Source organism: Muntiacus reevesi, chromosome 1 (genome assembly GCF_963930625.1).
Source record: "Muntiacus reevesi chromosome 1, mMunRee1.1, whole genome shotgun sequence".
Lineage (NCBI taxonomy): Eukaryota > Metazoa > Chordata > Mammalia > Artiodactyla > Cervidae > Muntiacus > Muntiacus reevesi.
The window spans coordinates 277,510,637-277,522,870 of record NC_089249.1 but is presented as its reverse complement, the minus strand read 5'-3'; the positions used below and the strand labels follow the sequence as shown (position 1 = coordinate 277,522,870).

Genomic DNA, 12,234 nt, shown 5'->3' with positions numbered 1-12,234 from the left:
TTATTTAGAAGTAAAATAAGGGTTAAGAATAAAAAAAATGTTTAAGAGAACAAAGAAATATTTATTCTTTATAAAATGGCTTATTAGCTATTTAAAAGAATATATGTGATACAGTTCTAAATTTCATATTTCAATGAAATACTCATTGAACAAGTCCTGTAAGTCTAACTGTGATTAACTGCTTGAGGAAAGGTGGACCTAAGGGGTGGATAACAGCACCCTGATAGTCGCTTAGGCAGACGGAGACGGGATCCTGTCTGCATCCGCCAGTGGCCTTCGGCTGGCCTTTGAGAAGTATCGTGTGCTCATGGGTGTGTGCATGGGTGCAGGTACGGTTCTGTGTGTGCATGTGCGCACATACCATCTATGCAGCCAGAAGAGGTCAGCTTTTTACGATGAGTACGAGCATAATCCTGTAGGTTAGGTGCGCTTGAAGAAGCCCCGAGCACCGAGGTGCTAAACAGGCCCGCACAGTGAGACCCTGATGGGAGTTAGAGAAAATACACACAACAACGGGTGTTCTTCTGTTCACATTGGGAACTCATGCAGCATGCAACAACATGGCTCTTACCACACGTATTTGGCAGTGCCCTCAACAGGGTCACAATTCACTTACAATGTCAACTTAATAGAGTCACCACCACCATTTACCATATGTACAAATGGAGGCATTTTACACTGGAGAAAATGTTCTTTGAGGAAAATAATATACCCACACAATAATTAGACATATACATATTAAAAGTATTAAAAAACACTATCATAAAAATTTATTTAGGATGATAAGGAATTTTGTCAATCAGTTTGCATGAGCAGGCAATATTAGAAAACCTCTCCTAGCACAAATTAAATAATATTAAATCAATATTTTTGAATGTATATCTGTGAATGAAGAAGCTTTCCTGATGCCCCTGAATGTGAGTTATCAATATCTGTTATGAAATAAAGTAAATCAAAGTTTACTTATTTGCAAGAAGGCCAGGTGAAACAATTCTTTTTACAGTGTGGTCATTCAGGTCTAAATCACTCTAAATTTCTAATACTTAAAAAACTTAAGATCTTAATTAATAAGAAGCCCAATTTGATGCTTAACTTGTAGTAAAAGTCTTTACAACCAAGGAAACCTTTTACCATTAAGTAGGGATTAAGTAAATTTTTATCAGATACATTACAATATGTAAAGGAGCAATGTGTGTGTGTGTGTGTGTGTGTGTGTGTGTGTGTGTGTGTGTGTGTGTGTGTGTGTGTGTGTGTGTGTGTGTGTGTGTGTGTGTGTGTTATCAGATACATTACAATATGTAAAGAAAGGAGCAGTGTGTGTGTGTGTAAAGGAGCAATGTGTGTGTGTGTGTGTGTGTGTGTGTGTGTGTGTGTGTTATCAGATACATTACAATATGTAAAGAAAGGAGCAGTGTGTGTGTGTGTGTGTGTGTGTGTGTGTATCTAGCAAAATACCGCGGGGATATCAAAAGGTATCATTGTAACATATGCATAATTAAAGATTTTTCAAGTATGTAGGCATCAAGGGACCATTCATATACTTAGAATAGATAATAGTATATACATAGTTAAAACATTACGAAATTTGTTGTTATTAAACTGATTTAGATAACTATTTACAGAAACTGTCATTATCTGATGCAGTTTATCAATAATGATTTTAAAGCCAAAATAAATTTAGAAAGGTTTTCTTCAACATTGCTTTGCTTGAGTGTTCACAAAGAATCAATTATGTTCTATAGGTCAATAAAAAAATCAACACTGCCACTAAACATTAGTTTTGCTTTGGCTTTCTTTAAGGGATGACCAAAAAGATCACTAGTATACCTAGACAGGTAAATAACTAGGTAAACTAATTTTAAGTGAAATACTCTCCACTTCAAAAATTTTTTAACCAGAAAAGTAGGTTCTTTTTGTATGCACCAGCCTATTTTCAACTTTATCAACTGGGAAAATGAAGTTTCATTCCTAAATTAAAACATGCTGGGATTTTAACTTACAGAGCTAGATTAAAAATGAGCACTGGCAATTAGACTGAGCAGTTTACGTTATGGGCATTCGAAAGCATTATAAAACAAAATTAATGTCATTTCTTGTTCATTTCATCAAAACTTTACTGTATATTTCCAGCTTTACAACTCAACATTTCTGAATTAGTGCATGTTAAATAAAAACTAAAGCATAGCATTTGGTCATGCTTTCACCTCTGAAGAGTTTTACATGTGTGCAAAATCCTGAGTCTAAGGTTTGGAATACAACTTCCTTCAGACCACATACCTACAGTAGGGCTCTGCTTCTGTTCTACAAGAGTTCTTGGTGTTCGTAAGTAATTAACATTTTCAGATACAACCTGCAGAAGGAAAGCAAAATAAATGAAGTAAAACAGTAAAATAAACCAAAAAGTCCATACTTCATTTGCAGCCTGTTTCAGACAGACAAAGGTTAATAAGCTGTATGATAAATATTAGTAGAAATACACAAGATATGAAAGATCATGCAAGATCCCCTTGTGAAGGGAGTCCATTTCATATGAGGTCCTTGCAATGAAGTGGTGCGAAGCAGGCATTCAGAATAAATATCACATATGAAACAAGACAGATGAAAAGAAACAATTAATATAGACTGAATAATTTCACTCTCCCTTAAAAGAAGCCAAATGCCCACTCTTAAACAGCTCCTGTATTTAAAGGGGGAGAAAACAATCACAAACAATAGAAAAGACAGACAGAGACTGTTGAGATCACCATACAATTACTGATCCATGCACAGGCTTTATCAGAGTAACCTTTGAATATTCACAGCCTTAATGGATACCATAATCCCTTTTCCTATAATCAGTGCATTGTATTTCCAAAAGGAAATTGCTGAAGTTCTTGGAAAAGTCATGTGTAACAGCAGACCTTCCATTGTGAAAAATCCCCCAAGCCCACAGTATTTTAAGTTTCCAAACGTCACCACAAAAAGTCCTTCTGAAGTCATTTATTTTGACTCCTTTTGTTGGGGCATATTGTTGATGGTCACACATACATTGTAACCCTTTATCTTAAAGAAAGTATTAAGATAATATACAGCTAAAAAAAAACCATATTGTATGTAATTAAGATACTTTCAGATAATACAAAGTGAGGGAGAGAATCACCAGTATTAGACGTATCCTGCTAATTAACACAGGGCCACATAAATCTGGACATTTTTAAAAAAATTTTCAGGTTCTCAGCAAATTCCAAATGGAATCTATTTTTCAATTATGGAGGAAAAGGTTATTAAATTTCCTTACTATCAAATTACATAACCTTATTTCTGAAAGTTTTAAAGAACAATTAAAAACAATGTCTTTCCTTTTAAAAAAATGTTATTAACAAGCTAAAGTTCCAGGAATGTAAATTTTATTGACTAATTTTAAAATCCTGGATATTTAACCCCCTCCAGTAAAAATGCTAAACACAAGCAATGTAAGTGGTTTCTTTCCCTCAAATATTGTCAGACATCACAAGCGTTTCAAAATGAATTCAAAATTAAAAAACGGAAGGATTTACTCTGATGTAAAATATAAGGGATTAGATGTCCTCCAAGACAGCTGTTTGTTGCTCTGAATGCGGGGAGGAAAAATGTTTAATGAAGTAAAGTTTAAAAACCTGTTGCCATGAGCCAAAAATACTGGATGTGAAAGCCAGTGATTTGGGGGAGACAGGGGAAGAGGTGATTTGTTCCCCTGATCTGCGTCTTCGACGCCCAGTGCCCACACCACTGGTGTAATGCAGCCAGCTACCAGTACCCTCTGGGCTAGACACACTCAGGGGGCTCTCTTCCTGGAAGTGAGAAAAGGGGCAAAAAAAAAAAGCAGAGCATGCAAAGTTAGATACAACAGAGCCAAATGACCAGAAAGAAAAAAAAATACAGTTTGTTTGTGCTTACCAATTTTTTAAAAAAACTATTAAACAGTAATTTGGGAGCCAAATATTTTAATATTTGAGAAACTGATAGGACTCACTTATAATTCTAATTGTGAGTAATAATTATGAGAATTACTTTCTTATCTTAAAATACAAAATATTTATACTGCTTAATAGTTGTCTTCTCTCTTAGAGCTGGAAAGATTTTAACAATTTTTTATCTTGGCAATGTTAAAAATTTGAATGTGTTCTGCTTAATTTTAGATATTCAAGAGGTTTTATGCTATACTGGGTAAACTTTTCAACCCAAAGCACTGAAGAACCCTTCAAAGGGTTAAAGAGACTTCTAGTGTATATAATGTATAAAGGAAAAGTTGTTTGCCAGACAAAAAAATTAGAGACCATAAGATGAAGGATTCAAATTGCACTTGTCTACACTTCTATGCTATCTATTTATTTACTCCTTCCAAAGATTATCTGTAGAGTTCAGTAGACAAAACATGCAGCAAACATTCTCATTTTACATGTTTGCATGTTCAGGTTTCAGACAGTGAGGACATAGTAAAATCTACTTGCACAAAATGAAGAGAATAGTCTTTTTCTCTGTGTGTCTTTGGGAGGTACAAACTTCTGATATCCATGGAGATGATGGACGCTGGAAAAAGTCTTCAAGGTTTTACTTGAATAATTTACCTTATGGAAGTAAAAGTTTAGCATGGCATAGAAATAATCGCTTGAAAGCAACTATTTAAATATTTATGAGAAAAAGGTTTAGCACTGTGTTCTGTGTTTTAAGAGTAAACAAAGGGCAGTGATTTTGTTGAAGATTTCACAAATACAGTTCTGTTGGAAAATGCAGTCAAGGAATACATTTACTGTATCAGTGTTACGGACATTTTTTGGAGTGCAGAAAAAGGTTTAATGGTGAAATTCTAAACAACCTGATAAATTACAGATTGCTTTGTTCAAAATCATCAAAATAACTGCCCTCACACAAATGATATTTTAGGTTATATTAATAAATGTCATTTCCCAATTTTCTGAAATTAAAGATAAATGAAAATAAGCCCAGGTTTCTCATTCTTAAATTAAGCTATTAGAACAAATAACCCCAAATTCTATAACTGTTAATCATCCTCTTTTATAATTAACTTAAAATATCCCATTCATGGGAAACCCTAACTAGTATGCACTTTCCATTATAAAATTACAACAATCTATTTTATTTAGATGATGCTTTTCCTATGCATAATTGTTGAATTGGGAGACTCAAAAGCACATATGCCTGTATAATTTGGGGCGAGAGAAATGAGCATATTCTTTTTTTGGTGTGTATATTCTTACTTACCAACTGCTAGATAGTATACCTAACAAGATTTGGCGTCTTTAATCATCAAAAAATATTTTAGCTTAAAAGTTGATGGTGCTTCCTATCTTTATACTTTTACTTGAGAATTTAGAAAATATAAGCACTGATTTCAGATCAGAGATGAGTCATCCTATAGAAAATATAAATAACCCAAAATGAAGGTATTTAAAGAATAAAAATGTATATAGATGTTAAAGATGTTACTTAACAAACTTCATTCCAACTGCTCAACTTTCCTTTTAAATGTTATTTTAGTAACTACTTAAATGTTATTTTGTTAGCATAAGAATTAGCCTAAGTTATTTAATTATAGATCTAAATACAAAGGTAAATTTTTCAATTACAGCATCAAATTTTCAAATTCCTATTCTGACTTTTACAATCAGTTTAACAATTTAGAATGTCACTGGAATCAGCTGCTGCTGAAGTGTCTGTCAATTCCTCACTACTTTTAACCAAAAATTATTCCTGACCCATTAAATCAGATTTTTTAAAAAGCTTTTTATTAGACTAACCTAAAGTAACAAGGCAAAAAATGGATCAGTTTTTAGAAAGGCCTTATTTTACTACTTATATTCAACTTTGTTATGAAATCTATAAAGCTCCAAATTCTAAAAGTAATCTTTGTATTTTCTGCCTCTACATTTTAAAAAATTTATTTGAAAAATTGATAAAATTGACAGTTAAAAATCTGGTAGGTTCCCAAGCTTAATAATTAAAGCTGTATTTTCTTTTCTGTTTTATTAAAATATAGTTAGTTTACTTCATTAAAAAAACATGCTCTGACAAATATACTTACTTCATTTGTAGCCATCTTCCTAGATCTTGGAAGTGGAGACTTCCTGTGTATATGAATTGGCTCTGATACCATAGGCTTAAACAATATCACAGCTCGATCAACCTCATCTTTTTTAGAAGTATGTGGTTCATCATCACTATCAATTTTAAAAGCTCTCCTTCCTTCATTCTATGCAGAAAGAATATAACATAATAAAATTCAAATAAAACAAGTCACTCTTTTTAGATGAACAAATTAAACCACAAATTGCTATCGTCGCTTGAAGTACATATATACAAGTTTACTTATTCAAATGGATTGATAACTGAATTCTTATGAAAATCTAGTATTATTCTGGGTATTTTAAGACAGATGACAGAGTTCCTAACTTCAAGAAATACATATACTCTCTGGATAAATGAAATAATAAAATGACAATTAAAAAGTCATATAAAACAAAATGCTTAATAAAATTTCATCCAATGCCCAAATAAATAAGCAATATTCATAAATGACAGTAAAAAAAAAAAAAGGTCAGTTTGTTCCCAGTAATGTCATCAACTCAAGCACAAACTGAAACAATATCTGGTTATAGAAAATTCAAATTCTATTCCAAATATTTCTAACAAATGTGATGACTGCACACTTAAATAACAATCATTTGATGACTCACTGACTATTTACTGAGTACTACCATGTGTCAAGATTCAGATGAATAAGATACTGTCCCCAAAAAATAAGAGTCTCAAAGTATAGTACAGAAAACAGATAAGTTTAAAAAGGTTATATTAAATATTCATCTAAATAGAATGGATAAATTGGGGCAAGGTCATACAGTGAAACACATATTTTAAAGCAGTAAGAATGGGCAAACTAAAACTAATTACATCAGTGAACCTCACAAATATATGTTAGCTAAAAGAAGCCAAAGTATGTAAAAACCTTCATTAAACTAAGGGGTATAAAAAATAAACTTCTTCAACTCAGGTAAGGTATATCTAAAAACTAGAAAAAAATCATCACAGTTAATAATAAATCACTGAAAGAGAAGAATGCTCATTATCACGAAATCTACTCAACATTTTACTGGACATCTGTCATCATTCAGAGACATGATCATATACATAGAAAATTAAAATGACTGGATAAATTATCAGAATGAATAAACAGCATACAGTAAGGTTGATAGTTATAAAATATTTATACAAAAATTGAGTTAAAATTCAATTGAAAATAGCAAACAAAATAAAATTCATTTATGACAACATTAAAAAAGAATTTAGGAACTAACCTGACAAATAAGATATTAAAACAATTTTATCAAAAAGATATAGAGAATAGCCAACTAAATTCAGAGATATATATACCAAGTCCTAGGACCAGAAGATTCAATTCTGAAGTGTTATGTCCAGAGAAAACTAGAAGTGTTATGTCTCTCAACATGATCTGCAGAGGTTATCTAATTTCAATAAAAACCCCTAAACATTACCTTCTGCTTTAGTCTGGGAATGAACAAGGATGACTGCTATCAATACTTCTACTCAGCACTATACTGGTCCTAGCCAGTAGCACTTCACAAAAAACATAATCAAATGGCCAATGAATGTAAGAAAAAGTACTAATCCTTACTGGTTGTGAGGATAATGTAAATTTAAGACACAAATGAGTTGCCAAACAACTCATTAAAAACACTAATCATACCAAGTGCTGATAAAGACATGGCAGTATCTTTGGAAAGTTATTTGACTGTATTTTTAAAAACTGAACATATGCATACCCTATAACCCAGCAATTTTATACATTTTATCCAAAAGAAATGCATACATATGCTCAGAAAAAGACCTGAACAAGAATGCCCATAAAAGCATCCATCTTCAAACCCTGAACTGCAAACAAACCAAATGATCATCACAGTGAAATGGATTAACAAACTGCACCGTATTTATTTAATGTAATACTACATGGCAACAGAAATGAAGAACAGATGAATTTCAAACACATAATGAAAGAAGCCAAATCCACTTCCCATCCCTAAAAAAGCACATGTTTTGTGAGTTCATTTATATATAAAGTCCAAAAGTAGACAAAGTTAATCTATGTGCCAGAAGTCAAGATAGTAGTTATCTTTGGGGAGAAAGCAGGAAGGTTATGATATTGAGGGACACAACTATTTCTTCTCAAATGATATTTATTATTCTATGACCCAGCTAGCTGTTTTACAACTGTGTTTATTTTGTGATATATCATTAAACTATACACTTATGATTTAGGAATGTTTACCAACATGTATCATAGTTTAGTAGTAAAAAAAAGTTTAAGGCTGAATACATATTTAACTCTGTAAGGTTATAAGAATTAAAATGCGGTAATTAACTCCAAGTGTTTAGTAAAGCATGGACTGTCCTCAAGTAAAACAACAGCCAAAAACAGAAACTACAGTTACCTATTCTAAATAATGATATTAAAAATCCCCCCAAAAAATCTAGAGAAAGGAGAAAATATAAAATTCTAATATGCTTAAAAAAGTGTATCAATCCAAACCATACCTCAAGAAGTTTAAACCACCTTTCTATTTAGTAGTTGAGATAAGAATTACAGTATGTAACAGAAAATTCTTAAAGTCACATTTAAATTTAGGACTGTAGTAACTATGCAATGAAAATTTCATCTTCATTACCTCCCTTGAAGCTGGTCTATATCCATAGCCAGAGGGTAAATTTTTGTCTTCTTCACATCCTTTGGCTCCTGGACTGAAATGTAACTCAACATGAAAGCGTTCCTCAGAGGAAAGATCCTAAAAAAATATTATAGAACATCTTCAAAATGAGAAACTTCAAATTATTGATTTACCTCTGGTAACACATGCAAGAATAAACAGAAGAAATGTACAAAAAAGCTCTTAGTGTCCCAGATAACCACCATGGTGTGACCTCTCACCTAGAGTCAGACATCCCAGAGTGTGAAGTCAAGAGGGCCTTAGGAAGCATCACTATGAACAAAGCTAGTGGAGGGGATGGAGTTACATCTGAGCTATCTGAAATCCTCAAAGATGACGCTGTTTAAGTATTGTACTCATTATGCCAGCAAATTTGGGAAACTCAGCAGCAGCCACACACACTGGAAAAGGTCAGTTTTCATTCCAATCCCAAAGAAAGACAACGTCAAAGAATGCTCAAACTACCACACAACTGCACTCATTTCACATGCGAGCAAGATAATCCTTAATAGTTCAAAATCCTTCAAGCTAGGCTTCAGCAGTATGTGAACTGATAACTTACAGATGTACAAGCAGGATTTAGAAAAGGCCAAAGAGATCAAATTGCCAACATACACTGGATAATAGAAAAGGCAAGGGAATTTAAAAAACATCTAATGCTGCTTCACTGACTACGTTAAAGCCTTTGATAGTGTGGATCACAACAAACTGGAATATTCTTAAAGAGACGGGAATACCAGACCATATTACCTGCCTCCTGAGAAACCTGTATGAAGCAGCAGTCAAAACTGGACATGGAACAACAGGTTGGTTCCAAACTGGGAAACAGGTACATCAAGGCTGTATATTGTCACTCTGCTTATTTAACTTATATGAAGAGTACATCACATGAAATGCTGGGCTGCATGAATCACAAGGTGGAATCAAGATTGCCAGAAAAAATATCAACAACCTCAGATATGCAGATGGGAGAAACTGAAGAGGAAGTAAAAAACCTCTTGATGAAGGTAAAAGAGGAGAGTAAAAAAGCTGTCTTAAAACTCAACGTTCAAAAAACAAAGATCATGACATTTGGTCCTATCACATCATGGCAAATGGATAGGGAAAAAGTGGAAACAGTGTCATTTCATTTTCTTGTGCTCCAAAATCAATGCATACAGTGACTGCAGCCATGAAATTAAAAGATGCTTGCTCCTTGGAAGAACAGCTATGACAAACCTAGACGGTGTATTAAACAGCAGAGATACCACATTGCCGACAAAGTCTATATAGTCAAAGCTACAGTTGTTCCAGTAGTCATGTAAGGATGTGAGAGCTGGACCATAAATAAGGCTGAGCATTGAAGAATTGACACTTCCTAACTGTGGTCCTGGAGAGGGCTCTTGAGAGCCCCTTGGACAGAAAGGAGATCAAACCAGTTAATTGCAAAGGAAATCAACTCTGAACAATCACAGGAAGGACTGCTGCTGAAGCTCTAATACTTTGGCCACCTGACACGAAGTGCTGACTCATTGGAAAAGACCCTGATGCTGGGAAAGATTGAAGGCAGGAGGAGAAGGGGACAACAGAGGATGAGATGGTTGGATGGCATCACCGACTCAACGGACACGAGTTTGAGCAAACTCAGGGAGATAGTGAAGGACAAGGAAGCCTGGTGTTCTGCATTTCATGGCTTTTCAGAGTCGGGCACAACTAGCGACTGAACAACACATGCAAATCAAGAACTCTGTTACCTTGTTAGGATCTTCATACAGCATGATAACAATCTGAGTCATGTAGTTGAGTTCATTGACAACATTTAAATAATCCATAGCTCGTTTCCACTGTTCATCCTTTGATTCCTGAACAAAAGTATATAGTAAGCATTTTCTCATATCCCTTGAAAATCACTTTATTTTCATTATGACAGCTCATTTAATCCTAGCTGACATCACACAAATGAAATACCTTCCACACACAATCTTTCAAAATAACTCCACTAATTTAAATTTAATAAATCACCTAAGCTTAAATAATTTTAATTCTCTTATCAGTAGTATTAGAAACTCTAGTGGTTTTTTTTTTTTTTTTTTTAGTAACTCATAGAAAGTAAAAATAAAGACTATCTTGAGATATGACACCTATTAATTGAATTTTGAGGGTAAGGGGCAGTTGTTAACCTTAAGTTCCAATGTAACTAATATAGTGTCATGCTTCATAAACAGAACACTATCCCATGAAAGTAATGACTATAATTAAATATCTCTCATTCCACTGTAGTTTTTTAAACTGTAGATATTTTAAAACAATCAGCAGGAGAAAGCACAGGCAGATTCTTAAAACCATCTCCTCCATTCTTAAAATCACTCCACCATCATTTAGAGAATCAATGGTCTTTAAACATGTAATTAAAGAGCTTCAGGAACTGAAAGGGACCTTACAGAACATGTATTACAAGCATTCAAAGTAGAAAATTCTATCTCAAAAGGCAAAACTACTCAAAGTTCAAACTCTACAATAATCAACAAGGTCTACTGAAATCTTATGTACATCAGAGATAATGTCCTTCATCTCATGTCATCAACATTACAAATATATAAACGCACCCAGCAACTTTTTTGTATATAAGGGTTTTGTATATACACTGAGAGTATATAAGAATTTTGGCTTTAGTATAGAGTGTGTTTTAAGAAAAAATAAAATTTGATATGTAAAAGCCAAAAGTCAAGCCCACACACTGATTTTTTTTAATTCAACACATATTTCTTTTTTAAATTTGGACATCGTCTATCTCTGAGGAAGCATTCCAAGTTTTTGGAAAGTAAGGTTAAAGCAATATCATGTAATTTGTGTAATTACATGTATACTTAAGCCTCATTTCAACAAATGGCTATTAACACATGTAAATGCTCTAGAGCAGCTGCTCCCAACTCAAGCAGCACTCCACAGTAGACTGCCTCTGTGTGCTTGTGTGCGCCTATGCCTGAGGAGGGGTATGTGCAAAGATGTGCATACATTTTCTTTCAAAATTGATAGGAAAAACAAATTAGCATAGCATTACTGAATACTGAATACCACTAGATGTGAATGATTGTAAGTGATGGGCTGAAGTTAAATATTAAAAATTTTCAAGATTGAAAAGATCTATTAGATTCTGTGATATGGCATTATTAAGAACACCATGTAATATCTAATTCAGTGGTACAGATACAGACTTTGCTAGGTCTGCTGTAATGAAAAGATAAAACAAAATATTTTGTAGCATCTTCTTAAACACAATTAATATGCAAGAATTCATAAAAAATCTTTTTTAAACAATTAAGGATCATTAAATATATTCCTTGCAATCTTATTTATAGTCTTATTTCCTCAATAAATCTTTTTAAAAAAATCTATTATGGAGAGACAGCTTTTACCAAGTCTACATTGAAAAATGAGAAATCTCAACTGGGAAGAGACCATACAAGGTTTTAATTATATTAGCTACAGGCTCTTATTA

The 12,234-nt window shown here is 33.3% G+C and overlaps 1 protein-coding gene across 10 annotated transcripts in view; it reads right to left on the bottom strand.

Moving 5' to 3' along the window:
• PPIP5K2 (diphosphoinositol pentakisphosphate kinase 2) overlaps positions 1–12,234 on the bottom strand; it is a 76,046-nt gene that overhangs the window by 11,304 nt on the left and 52,508 nt on the right. For 4 of the 10 annotated variants that reach the window (XM_065920887.1, XM_065921127.1, XM_065921044.1 and 1 more), the window contains exons 22-27: positions 10,490–10,597; positions 8,718–8,834; positions 6,062–6,229; positions 3,636–3,809; positions 2,278–2,350; positions 362–481 (exon numbers count right to left, since the gene is read on the bottom strand). In XM_065920887.1, the coding sequence (XP_065776959.1) occupies positions 362–481; positions 2,278–2,350; positions 3,636–3,809; positions 6,062–6,229; positions 8,718–8,834; positions 10,490–10,597 (760 nt within the window). The remainder of the gene's footprint in view (positions 1–361; positions 482–2,277; positions 2,351–3,635; positions 3,810–6,061; positions 6,230–8,717; positions 8,835–10,489; positions 10,598–12,234) is intronic. The other 6 variants (XM_065921296.1, XM_065921380.1, XM_065921210.1 and 3 more) reach the window with 3 other exon arrangements.